General features: G+C 50.2%; 1 protein-coding gene across 2 annotated transcripts in view; it reads left to right on the forward strand.

The window, feature by feature from the left end:
- The first annotated feature begins 346 nt into the window (after positions 1-346).
- The window catches only part of ANXA6 (annexin A6), a 55901-nt gene continuing 42573 nt past the window's right edge, over positions 347-13674 (forward strand). Inside the window, exons 1-2 of one of the 2 annotated variants that reach the window (XM_055285589.2) lie at positions 347-669; positions 10500-10543. In XM_055285589.2, the coding sequence (XP_055141564.1) occupies positions 10526-10543 (18 nt within the window). In that variant the 5' untranslated portion in view covers positions 347-669; positions 10500-10525. The remainder of the gene's footprint in view (positions 670-10499; positions 10544-13674) is intronic. The other variant, XM_055285591.2, reaches the window with a different exon arrangement.

Below are 13674 nucleotides of genomic sequence, written 5' to 3' on the forward strand. Positions count from 1 at the left end.
TCTCAGTTTATCAATTTTTCCTGTTCTAGCGCTGGATTACAACTGTTGGTCTCCCTGCCTGCCTTCCCCTGCTTCCCAGAGCACGAAGAAGCGTGCCTCCGCAACCCACTATTTGTGTGACCTTGGTCCAGGAACTGGACTGGGCTCTCCTCCTGAAAGTGGGTAAATAATGTCACCGACCAAATGAGGCTGTTGAGGCATGGAATCTGATCAGGCAGATAAAGTGCCCCTGGCAAACCTCAATTTTCTGTTTCTCAACAAAGCTTTGGCGCGTTGTAAGGATTTGCGGGAAAGTGTCCAGAACCGGGAGTCAGGAGCCCTGACTTCTAGCCCTGAAGGGCCGCGTGACCTTGGCCAAAGCCCCTAATCCTTCTCGGTCTCAGATCCGGGGGCTGGAAACTGAGGAGGTTCTCCCGGCAAGCCCCTCGGGCTAGTGACATTCTAAGATTCCAGGAGCGAAGGAGCTAGAGGGGTGGGGTGGAGGAGGGAGGCGGGCGCGCCGGATTGGCCTCTGAGCGCCACGTGTCCGGCTCGGAGCCCACGGCTGTCCTCCCGGCCCGCCCCGCGCTGCGGCTGCTTCTGGGCTAACGGGCTCCGATCCAGCGAGCGCTGCGTCCTCGAGTCCCTGCGCCCGTGCGTCCGTCCGCGACCCGAGGCCTCCGCTGCGCGGTGAGTGGGCTGAGGCTGGACAGGGGAGTCGCTCTGGGAACCCCTTCCCGGGGGGCTGCAGGGACACAAGCAATAAGCGCCCAGTCATCGGCTGATCAGTACCCCCCGCCAGGAGCGGGGACGGGAGGGCGCGGTAACCCGAGAGTGTCGCAGACTGGGTGTGTCTGGGGAGCGCAGCGGAGCAAATCTGGGGCCGGGGCAGAGAGGCGCGGGCGGAGGGCGCCCTGGCTGGGGGAGGGGGGGGGAGGGGAGGAGAGGGGAGGGGAGGGGAGGGAGTCCCGGCGCTGCAGAGGGTCTGGTTGAGGGTCCTGGGCGCCGGAGCTGAGCCAGGGGCTGGTCCTGCCGGCCTTAATTTGAGGGGCTCAAGAGACTTTGAAGGCCCGGGGTTGGGGTCAGCTGGACGCCAGTCAAAGGACCCGCAGAGAAGGGTGTGGCTGAGGCCCAAGACTGAGAGCAGGAGCGTTGGACCCTCCAGCTGCTTATAAAATGGCTTGTGTGTGTGGTGTCGGGGGAGGGCTGTCTGCCTGCAGAGAGCTGAACGTCCGGCCGTACATACCTCAGGGCCTCACTGGACCCCATCCCCTTTGGGCCACTGCTTGTCTATGAATGCAGTCTCCCAACGGGGCTCCGAGGCCTCCTATGGTGAGGCAGGGGCACTATGCTTCTTTCTGCTTCTCCTAAGCGGTCTAGGCCTTCCCAAAGTTTGGGGGCTTCAGATGATTCCCCATATACCAGCATGGGAGCAAAATACCCTGAATCGGAATCCCAGCCCCTGTTGCAGTGTGACCTTGGGAGGTGGCTTTCCCTCTCTGAGCCCGGATTTCCTTCTCCAGGTCCATAGTTGAGAAACCCAGTCTCTTTCAAAGGAAACAATGGCTTTGAAAATTGATTTATTTGTCAGCTGTATGGAATGATTGCAGGTTTGGGAGTCTTGATTATAGATTTGGGAAGCCTGGTGCAACCCTTGTAGGCCCTATAAGGGGAAAGGGCAGGAGGTCCTTTGGGACAACTAATCTGGCCACGGCTTCCTGCCTCCTCCTTCCTTTCCCTAGATTCTTTCTAGTGGGTCTTCTCTGACAATTCCAAATTTGGACATATGGCTCCCGGGTTTGTGAAAGGACTCTGGTTTCCCCCCAAGAGTCCACCCTTTTCCCTCCATTATTCCTTCCCCCTTGCCCAAAACATGCTTGGGATTGCTTCCACTGACCCAGATGGCATATCCTGACCTGCTTAGCCCTTCATGGTGATGTGAATGACCGCCCCAGTTTCAGCCCCTGTGGACCCTGACCTTCTAGCAGGCAGGCCCTGAGCCATGCAGAGGGCACTGGCCTGGGGTCAGAGGAAAGCCCGGTTACAGTCCGGATGTGCTGGGGCTTCTTGAGCAAGCCCTTTCTCTAAGCCTTTGTGCCCCATCTGGAGCAAAGTCTGCTAAACTGGCTGCCACTTCCAGTGCAGACATTCTAGGATTCAACTATTCTAAGATTTAGGATTCTGGGAGTTGGGTGGGGCTGGGGAGGGCAGGAGGCAGAGGCTTTCATCCCCCTCTGCAGCTGTGACAATCACTCATCCATCTTTCTTTGCCTTATCTACCCTTTGTTCCTAAGGCAGCATCTGCTGAGATACAGAAAATATTTGCAGTTTCTGGATAAGGGCCACAGCTGTTGCTGGGGCAAAATGTAGATGTGAGTGTGCAGAGGAGGGGCCAGGGAAGCCCAAGGCCTGGCCTCTTGAGACTGACTCCTGGGATGAGGTGGGAGAGACTGCAGTGCTGGGTAGGTGGGGGAGACTGCAGTGCTGGGTAGCTGCCAGTGACTGGCACATCCGCACTGCAGCATCCAGAGGGAGCCCTGGGCCACGGATCCAGCCTCAGACTCAGCCCCTGCCCTGCCACTAATCAGCTAGGCACCCTGGGCACATCTACTACCCCTCTGGGGCTTAGCCCCTTCCTCTCTACAGGGATAGGACATATACCCAGGACACACCACTGGTATTAATAAGATGGGTTGGGTCTGAATGGCTCTTGCTCTACCATTTTAGGATTTTCTGAGAGGCCCAGTGGAGTCACCAGCCTCACCCCACCCAGCCTCTCCGATATACTTCCTGGGTAGCGACAAAGCACAGGATGTGGTCTCTACCATGATTCCTGAGCATGCATGTTACCCTTCTCCTGCCAATAGAGGAGAGGAAGTCGGACGGGTGTCTTTATGCCTATAAACTTGCCTTGGAATCCAGCTTCATTCCCTTTCCTCCTGGAGTTGAGAAGCCCCCACAGAGACTGGCTATGGAGGAGTGACTGTCCATAGGTTCCTTAGATGTCCCACCTATCTGCAAAATGAGAATGAGATCGATACCTTCATGAGGCTGTAAGATGGCAGATATGAAAGTGCTGTGTTATCTCGAAAGGGTGTGGTGCTTGAGAAGGCAGGCGACCTGAGCCTCAAGTTCCTCTTCTGAAAAACCCATGTCCTGGTGGTCCTTAAATAACAGCAATAAAATGGTAACCACTATTACCTCTTGAACCCTTAAATTTGCCAGGCCCTGGCTGAAGCCTTGATATGTTAGATGCTGTTATTAATGCCTGTTTTGCAGATGTGGAAACTCCAGCCCTTAACAGTTACTTAACAGTAAGGAAGAAATAATAATGACAAATGCTTATAAAATATAGTGCTTCCTGTGTGCCAGGTCCTCTTCTAAGCTCTAGACTTGTCTTAATTTTTTTTATCCTCATCGTAACTCCTACGAGGGAGGTGCTATTTTTATCCCATCATTTTTTTTTTAAATATGAAACAGGCACAGAGAGGCTCAATACTTGCACAGCATCGCACAGCTACTAAATATCGCCTTCAGGCTTCAATCTCAGGCAGTCTGGCTCCAGCCTCTACACTGTGAGACACTACTTTGCTGCCTCTCACAAAAGTGACCTGAGCTGGGGTTCAAACCTAGGCTAGACTAGTTCCAACCCTGAGGCAGACAGATGATCTCCTGAAGCCTTGTCTAGCCCTAGGATCAATGGTTCTGGGTCAGGAGAGGAAAAGACACTGCTGTCTAAGAAACCCCAGTGCATCAAGCTGGGGGGTGTGCCCACGCACAGAGCCGGGGATGGCATTTACCCCAGCTTCATCAGAATCAAGGCTCCTGGAGGGTTATGGAGCGGGTCCTGGGTGTCTTCCTGTAGACCGGGGGAGAAGCCAGCAAGAAAGGGGAAAGAGGGAAGGATCTAGATTTTATAGGCCAGGGGCCTTCTAAGTGGGATGGATATACCCTAGGACGCACTGAAGATCTTTTGGACTCCTTATTAAATGTACCTTTAATGTCATATTTTAAAAGTTTATTTCTGTTTATCATGGTAAATACTCAATTTTTCTTTGGTTATGGGTTGTGTGTGGGATCAAAATATATACATATGTATATATATATATACACATTTGCATATACATATATATATATATATATATACTGCAAACTGCCATATGACATCACCTTATCACCAGCTTTGTGGGGCCAGGAGCCTTGTCTGTCTCATTTTCTGTTCGACCCCCAGCTCCTACCAGTGGGCCTAGTTTGTAGGAGGTGCTCAAATAAATGTTTATGGAAAAACACCCCCCTGCTTGATGACTGATTTTCTTCTGATGTTGGGTAAGTGACTTAACCTCTCTAGTTTATCTCCTGGCTATAGAAAGAGGAGTAAAGCACAGTTTGAAAACCAACAGTAGATGGTTCCATTTGCTGAGGTTACTAAAGAAAGCATGAAAGCCACTTAGTGCATTTTACCCCCAACCATCCGTAGGAGCCACGCCCTGTGGGAGGGGGTGCAAGAAAGAGGCATATGCAGTAATTTTCTAAAAAGTGTAAAATTATGACTCATACAGATACAAAAATGATCATGTGCTGTTCTACTTATTAATCAATGACCACACCAGGCAGATGTTATAACCAGCTCAAAAGACACATTTGTATTGAAAGAAATGTGCAATTAGAGACAAAACTTTTTTTACCTGAGGGAGTGGGAAATCAATTGGACCTTTACCAGATAGGGCAAGGAGTATATATTAGAATTACTTTGTGTTACCATCAATTATTTGCAACTTACTGACCTGTAAAATAGCTCAAAGACAATGAAAGTCTAGAGGCAGACAAGCTGGAGGGTTTTCCTTTGAAGTACAGATTCTTTCCCATAATACCTTGGAGGCTAGCAGCCCTTATAAATGGAGAAATGATAAATCCACAGTGGTTGACCAAAGCCAGTCAAATCAAGGTGGTTTCAGAGCACCCTAGGGAGGAATACCTTCTGGCTTGTTAGAAAAGGCGGCATTTGAATCCAGCAGATAACAGTGGTTCTTAGCCTCCTTGGCTGCCATTAAAATCACCTAGGAAAGTTTTTAGAAATTACCAAAGGCCAGGCCTCACCCGAGCAATTGAGTCAGAATCTCTAAGGGCTGACCTTAAATCTTTGGTAGTTTTGAAAAATTCCCCAGGTTCTGTTAGTGAAGCTAGAATTGAGAAGCACTGGTATAGATTATGGAAAGCTGGATTAAAAATGTTGGTGGAAGGCACTCCTTGTTTAGCAGGCGAGAGAGGACAAAGAGGAAGGTGGTGATGGCAAAGAAGTCAGGAAGGAGAACCAATGGCCTCGACTGCTGAGCTTAGAGGCCCAGTATTAAGGGGAACCACCGGAGACTTGTGAGCAGAGGAGTGCTGTGGCTCAGGCTGTAGCCCCTCGGGCACTCCCCTGAGGCAGAGGTCTGGGTGGGTTTTTTGCATGATTTTCCATATTATTTCTTTTTTCTTAAATCACCCTCCCACCACACCTGGTTTCACCCCCTTACGCTCAACATCTCCTTTCCCTCAAAAGTGCACTCTGTTCCTCCACAGCCCAAGCTACCTTTCGAGGACAGAAATGCTTTTTCTTACCCTGGTGTTACTATTCTTCCTGGCATGCCCCTGCCTCCATTCCATTGAATCCAGATTTTGACTGTGCACCTCTATCAGCCTGCACCCCTAATATTTTCTTTAACTTTATACATGTTATGTATATATATACTTTATTTATACCAAATAAAAATGGGACATAAAAGGGCAAGATTAAAACATTTGGACAGTGGTGATATTCTTGTCTTGCACCCCAGTAGATTGTCATACCCATTACCCCACTTTGGAGACTACTGCTGTAATAATGACAATTGTGGCAGCAGAAGTCACCGTTTATTAAACATTTAATCTGTACCTGGCCATGCTAAGTATTTTACCTGCCTTATTTCATTGAATCTTCACAAAAACCTTACAAGAGGGTCATTTCAGGATGAAGAAACTGAGGCAGAGAAATTCCATAAGTTGCCCAAGTTACTGAGCTTGGAATTTGCATGGTCAGGATTTGAACTTGGGCATCGACCATAAAGCCTGCATTGATTCTAATGCCACATTGCCTCCATTGTAAATGTTTGGGCTTATCATAATAAAAGCCACCATTTCTTGAGCCTTGACTGTGTGCCAGGCACTGTGCTAAGTGTTTTCCCCCTGTTATTTCATTTATTTCTCAGTACCTATAGGTATTTCTATCTGCATTTTGCAGACGTGGAAATTGAGATTCAGTTTAAGTAACTTACTTACATCACAAACTGCTGGGCAACATCTGTGCCTGAAAGCCCATGCTTTCACATGACTTGGACAAAACCCTTCCTCTATCCACATCTCTGTGGTTGGGCAGTGGTGAGCCGTTCCTTCTAGAGTCAGCCTGGAGCTCTCGAAGGGGAAGGAAGAAAACATGATTGATTGCAGGCAAAAGGATGAGGCAAGGGGTGGCCACAGCAGCACAAAGCCACACAGGCCATTCATTCTGCTCCTGTGTGGGTTTCAGGAATGATCAGTCATGATAAGTCGTCACAGTGAATCTCATCTAGATCTGAGAGAATCAGGGTTCCTGGGAGGAAAGAGGCACAGGTCTGGAATGACCCTGTTTACTAGTCTTGAACAGCTCTTTCAACCAAGATGATGAACATTGCATGTTGGCTGGTGGAGATGGGGAGGAATCCTGTGGCCTGGGAGATAACCCTCCTAGGACTGGTATTCTGCTGTGAAAATCCTGGGTTGAAGTCTCTAAAAGCCTCTAACTGTAGATCCTACCAAAGAGGGAGTGATGTATTGTCCCTACTTTAGAGATGAAGAAACTAAGGCTCAGAGAGGGATCTGGCTTGCCTGAGGTTACATGGGGGCAGACTGGGAACCAGAACCAGGGTCTTATTCTTTGGACTCTTCCTGGTGTCCCATTGCAGCCAAGACCCACAGTTGTGTGGGGACTTGTTATGATCGAGGGCTGCTAGGCAGAGATGTTGGCTGCTTCCTGGGCCCTGGCAAGTCACTTTCCCTTTCTGAGATGCCTTTACCCCGTCTAGAAAATGAGGGACTTGGAGTCATGGATTATTAAGGGCCCTTCTGGAATTCTGAAACACTGGATGTAAAATATTCAGCCAATTTGAGCAGTGTGGTCTGGGTTGCTCTGGGAGGGATCAGAAGCCATCTCAAAGCCAGGGTAAATGGTGTATTTATGATTAGCTCAGGAGCTTCCCAGAGCCCTCAGAGGAGGGGCTGTGGAATCAGCAGGGGGACTGGCCCTCAGAACTGCAGTCTGAACATCTAGTTCTGGAAGGAGCTTGCTTTTTACATATGAACCGTGCACTCACACAAGGCACACAGAAACTGCTCTCAGAGCTGAGAATATTTTCCCAAAGAGTAAGAGGCCCCTCCTTGGAGCCATCTCTCCTTGGAAAGAGGAGCTCCTCCAGATGGGCCTGGGCTGCAGCCAGCAGCTGAAATTGCCAGCAACGAGCCCAAAGGAAAGTGCTTCAAGGCTGGAGGTGCAGGTGACAGGCCTCAGCCCTCCCTCTGTCTGTGTCAACTAACTTCCTGGGTCTCATTCAGTCCCTGGTTCTCTGCTAGCCTTAGGCTTCCTTCACTGTCTCCCCTTACCATCCCCCAGGTCAGAGGAAACTGAGAGCTGGCCTCCAGCCTTATCCTGGGGTAGAAGTGGGCCCCCTTCCCCCCCCAACACACACTGGAAAGGGGGTACAGTTTCCATTTCCTGATGAGAGCTGCACAGTTGTACCAAGGGGCCCCTGGTTGCCAGGGAAACAGCAAGGTTTCCGCGAGCTGAGCTGAGCTGCATTTGCAGGCAGATCCATCCTCTGCCTTCCACTCCCAACGCCATCTGATGACTGTCCTCTGCTGACTGCAGCTTGGGGAACTCATAATCAGCCAGTGGAGACACAGAGGCAAACATGACAGAGACCCTGTCCTCAACTTCCCACCAGCACAGTGAATATCACCATTTACTAAGAACAGGTCTCGTGTCTGGCCTCTTATGTGCTGCCTTTGACATAACTTAGGTCTTATCCTCCAACAACCCTACAAAGCAGAAAAGGGAAAGCTTCAGTTTTGTGCTTGAGATCACCTTGAACTCAAAAATGAGCAATAAGCCCATGGTCACATGGCTAAGATTTTCCCTAAGTCTTGGGGGAACAGGGAATATGTGGAGAACTGGAAGGCATTGAGCTGAAATGTCTCCATGATTTCTGCTCTCCTAGTTCTGTTCCTTTTAGGTCTTACTGGGTAAATCTGATTGACTTTGTTATGTTTACTTTTTTTTTTTTTTTGAGTCAGAGTCTCACTCTGTCGCCTAGCCTGGAGTGCAGTGGTGCCATCTCTGCTCACTGCAACCTCTGCCTCCCCAGCTCAAGCGATTCACCTGCCTCAGCCTCCTGACTAGCTGGGACTGCAGGCACACACCATCACACCTGGCTAATTTTTGTATTTTTTCGTAGAGACGGGGTTTCGCATGTTGGCCAGGCTGGTCTCAAACTTCTGGCCCCAGGTGGTCCTCGCTGCTTGGCCTCCCAAAGTGCTGGGATTACAGGCATGAGCCACTGCTCCTGGCCTCTGTTATGTTTACTTTTAAAAAGCAGTACACAGACATTGTTAAAAGAGATCAGGCCGGGCTTGATGGCTCACGCCTATAATCCCAGCACTTTGAGAGACTGAGGCGGGCAGATCACAAAGGGCAGGAGTTCGAGACCAGCCTGGCCAACATGGTGAAACCCGTCTCTACCAAAAATACAAAAATTAGCCAGGTGTGGTGCCGTGCACCTGTAATCCCAGCTACTCAGGAGGCTGAGGCAGGAGAATCGCTTGAACCCGGGAGGTGGAGGTTGCAGGGAGCTGAGATTGCACCACTGCACTCTAGCCTGGGTGACTCCATCTCAAGAAAAAAGAGATCAAATTGCCCAGACCTGCTTAAAGTGGAAAGTAGTGGTCCTTTGTTTCTCTTCTCCTTCGCTTAAGAAGATTGTTAAACTTTCATCTGTTGCCCTCCTGAGTGCTCATTAGCCAGCTCCCCACCCGCTTCTCTTATCCTTCCCAAATCAGTTACATCTCTGTTTGCATTTATTTTTACGTATCATATCTTTGTTCCTTCACTGTAGACCCTGTCTCCTGATATCCTCTGCCCACATTCCTTATCTATTTTCAATGAGATATGTGTCCTGTTTTCCTGTGTGTTCCTGTCTTTTTTTTTTTTTTTTTTGAGACAGGGTCTTGCCCTGTTACCCAGGCTGGAGTGCAGTGCTGCAACCTTGGCTCACTGCAGCCTCCACCTCCTGAGTTCAAGCAATCCTCTTGCCTCAGCCTCCCAAGTAGCTGGGACTATAGGCATGTGCCACCATGTCCAGCTATTTTTTATTTATTTATTTTTTTAATAGAGATTGGGTCTCACTATCTTACCTAGGCTAGTCTCGAACTCCTGGGCTCGAATTGTCCTCCCACCTCAGCTTCCCAAAGTGCCAGAATTATAGGCATGAGCTACCACGACCAGCCTGAAAAATCCAGTCTTTACAGTGGCCTCAGGCACTGGTCCCAGATCCTACATCCTACCACACCACTCCCGGCTACCACATCAGCCACACTGAGCTCGTGGTGGTTCCTCACTTGCACTGCCCTGTGGTGTGCCCCCAGTCGCATTCGTGAGATCCTCTGACCCCTCCACCTGGGACTACACCCCTTGTCACTCTCCTGACCAAGCCTTGTCTTTTCTCTGTAGTTCTTATCTCAGCCTGATGAGTGCATTTGTTATTCATTCCCATTACAGCATAAGCTCTAGAGAAACAGAATTTAAAAAATCTCTCATATTTCTGTATGCACAGTGCCCAGAGCAATGCCTGACTCGGAGCAGGTGCTAAATGAGTGCATATTGACTTGTTCAGGAATGACAGTCCTTCAGATATTGCAGCAGATGGTTGGAAGCACTTTGAGTCCTATCTGCAGGCGGTCAACCTCTGGGTTCTGAAGCCATCCTTGTTGACTTGAAAAGAGGACATGCATGGTGCAGATAGTATAGACTCTGGGATGTAGAAATTGTTGAATTCAGTTCTAAGCTGTGTGATCTTGGCTCATTTATTGTGATGCTCCAGCCTCAGTTTCCTCTCTATAAAAAAGGAGAATCTGATGTGTGGAAGGATTTCTGTGAGTATTAACTGAGACGGTGCTGCGACAGGTACCCTGTCTAGTCTGGAGGAGTCCAGGGGTCAGTGGTGGGTCAGTGCCATGCCCTCCCTCCCTCGGGGATCCGCGTCCCTTTCCCACCCTGCTGTGAATATCTGGACACAATCTAGTCTGTTCATTGTCTTCTGAAAAAAATGTGATTGGCCCTGAGCTGGGTCATTGGGTCTGATTTAACCTGAAGGGCTGGGGGCAGCTAGAAAACAGCAGAGGGAGGAAATGTAAGGGAAAGAAAGGGGATGGTTAGAGTTGGGGGAAATGTCACATGCTCTCTTTCTTCTCCACAGTGGATTCTGCTGCAGAACCGGAGACCATGGCCAAACCAGCACAGGTAAGGGGCCTCGCTTTCCTGAAGGTGGTACCTTGCCTTCTCTGGGCCTGGGATCCTCCTGGAGTCACTAGGCCTGCTGCAGAGACCCCTGGTACCTTCAGCTTGAAAGAAAGAGGAAAGGTTCTTAGGCTTTGCTTGCTCCTGTTACAAGTCACGGCTCTTCAGATGCAGGTCACCATAATGTAATATAACCTACAATATCCTAAGCAGAAAAGGATGTGTATTGCTTTATCTGACAGGAGGCCCAGGGCTTCAGGTCTGGTTGAATCTGGGGGTTCAAATGATAGTGTCAAGATTCTGCCTGTGTGAGCTGGGCTTCTTCCAGTGGCTTCATTCTTGGGTAGGTTCTTCCTTGCATTGGCATGGTAGTCATCAGCAGCTCCAGGCTTCCATTCTGCTGTCTTGGCAGCCCAGGGAGAAAACAACATAACTCATGCCCAGTGATTCCAGGGGAGGGCCCAGGTCTGGTTCTCATTGGCTGGGCCTGAGTAACCTGTTCTTTCTTGGAGCAAGGAGGTGGAGTTGGTCCCACCTGAACTGTTTGGCCTGAGGAAGGGAAATGGATACTTGACAGGAAAAAAGGCAATCGAGGGGCTTCTCTGCTCTGGACATGGAAATGTTCTCTGTCACACCCATTTGGGATTGAATTTCCTTGGCTTGGGAGACTCTAACCTCAGTCTCTCATGTCTGACCACTCTGCCGGGCAATAGAATTGGAGGCACATGAGAACTTTTACTCCCATGTGGCTGAGACGAGGTTCTGGCCATGGTCAGAGGTAGGACTCTGACCTCGACTCTACTCTGTTGAGGCTGGGCACGGTGACTCTCACCTATAATCCCAGCACTTTGGGAGGCTGAAGTGGGCAGATCACTTGAGCCCAGGATTTCGACACCAGCCTGGACAACATAGTGGAACCCCATCTCTAGAAAAAATACAAAGGTGGCATGTACTTGTAGTCCCAGCTGCTTAGGAGGCTAAGGTGGGAAAATCACCTGATCCTAGAAGATTGAGGTTGTGATGAGCTGAGATCATGCCACTGCACTCCAGCCTGGGCTACAGAGCAAGTCTCAAAAAACAAAAAACCTCACTCTACTCTGTTGGGGTTTGCCTGAGGGTGCTGTCTGTTGGCTGGCATTGGAGAAAGCCATGCAGTCAGTGTGACGATAGGATTGGCAGGGAGAAGAAACTTGGGGATCTTGAAGAAAATCATGGGACTTGGTCCCGTTGTCCCTTACTCCAACCCAGAAATACTGGCCACAGAATGCACAGACAGAAGCTGTCTGTGAAGTCTTTGGGCCTCATGTCCCCCTTACGGAATGGTCGAACTCAGTAATAACAAAACTCCATCCATCCTTGACGTCATGACTGCCCCCAGTGAACCTGGGCTTATAGGATATTCACAGTTTCTGAAGAGCACAGGATGTTATAGGATCAGTACCCTCAGAGAAGTCCTAGCTGTGGCCTTCCTCACAGCCACTGAGGAGTATACTGTGTGTACAAGGGGCCTCTCTGGCCAGGAGGAGAGAATGTTACTGATTATGGGCAAAAATCCAAGGTGGAACTTTCACTGTTCCCCATTTCCTATGTGTAGTCATACTAGAGCTACTTCCTGAAAGGCATTTGAACTGCAGGATTCTAGATGATCCAAGTGGACAGGCCAGGCCCTGGGAGATCAGAGAGGCCAGGACCTAGGGTGCAGATCTTTGGACCTTGGTCCAGTGCTCCTGGGCCATGCCTTCTGCCTGGCTCATCTGTGGTTTCTTGTTGCCATGGACTGGGGGTCAGTAGACCTCCTGCAAGTGAGTCCCAGGATGGCAGGGCCTTAGGGAACCCTCCTCCTATGGGGTGAGTTGGCACCCTCCGTGCACAGTGTTCTGGTGGGGCAGTTAAGGAGCTCTGGGGCATGCAGGAGGGCACCCCACCTAGGTTGAGGAGAGAGGGGAGGCTGCCTAGGGAGAGCTACTCAGGGGAGGAACAAGGGAGCTGAGAGTGGTCTTGGTAGGGACAACTGGGACAGAGGGAGAGCAAATGCAGCATGCTCAGGGGCGTAAAAGTAATTTGGTGTGCTTGGGGTGCAGTGGTTTGGGGGAGAGGTGAGGGTTGCAGAAGACAACAGAGAAATGTGAGAAAAGCCTCCCTGCCATTGAGCTGAAGTGGTTGCTTCCAGTTATTAGCTCGGCTTTCAATTATTAGCTTGAATCTGGTGTCCTCCAAAACTCCAACACATGCACACATGCATGCATGCATACACACAGCAAACTGCTCCCTCTTCTCTGGCCTAGACACCCCCCAGATCCTTCCACTGTGGTTATTGTGCTGTTCTCCCTATCTCTCCTTTTGGAAGAGGAGAACTTGAGGCCCAAAGACATGGAGAAATAGGGTGGTGTCATGGAAGACCCAGGAGGCGTGGCACTGTGGCCTCCATTTCACAGGGACGTTCTTGGTTTGAATGCAATAATGAACATAAAAACACCTTGAGGACAGGGCAGGATAGGCAGTTCCTTGTGCCTGGGACTTCTGGGAGATGTGGAGGTGAGGCCTGGGTCAGGACCGGCCAAGGCAGCTCTCAGCTGGAGTCCTGGCCATGTACCTGTCTCTCTGGGGACATCACCTCTGCTCCCAAGAGGCCACCAGGACTCCTGCTCCAGCAGCAGCCTGGGTGGGGCCCAGCCCCGCAGAGCCCCAGGGCCCAGCTGCTCACCAGCTGGCACCAGGACCTGCTGAATATTTCAGGGTGGAAAGTCCCTTCTCTGCTGTCCCCTGCCTTGGTTATGGGTTCCTGCAGCCAGGAACCTGTCTGCCAGAGGTGCGACAGGCAGTCAGGGTGGGGTAGGTGAGGAGAAGCCTGTGCGGTTGCACAGGTGGTGCTTAGAGATGCAGAATTCATGAAGTTGTTGTGAGAATGACACAGTGGGAAGCCTGGGCCTGGATGATTTGAGAGGCTGTCTCTGAATCTCCAAATGTGACCAGTGCTAAGCCCCCCACCTTTGCTTCTAGTGGCTATGATCCTGTGGGCTCCCAGGACAACTAATCTAGTAGGTCATCACTTGGAAGATCTTATTAGTCCTGTGCAAAGAACTGTGCAGGAGCCCGAGCTTGCTCCTCAAGAAGCTTGTCTCTAAGTGAGCATT

This window comes from Symphalangus syndactylus, chromosome 7 (assembly GCF_028878055.3).
Source record: "Symphalangus syndactylus isolate Jambi chromosome 7, NHGRI_mSymSyn1-v2.1_pri, whole genome shotgun sequence".
Lineage (NCBI taxonomy): Eukaryota > Metazoa > Chordata > Mammalia > Primates > Hylobatidae > Symphalangus > Symphalangus syndactylus.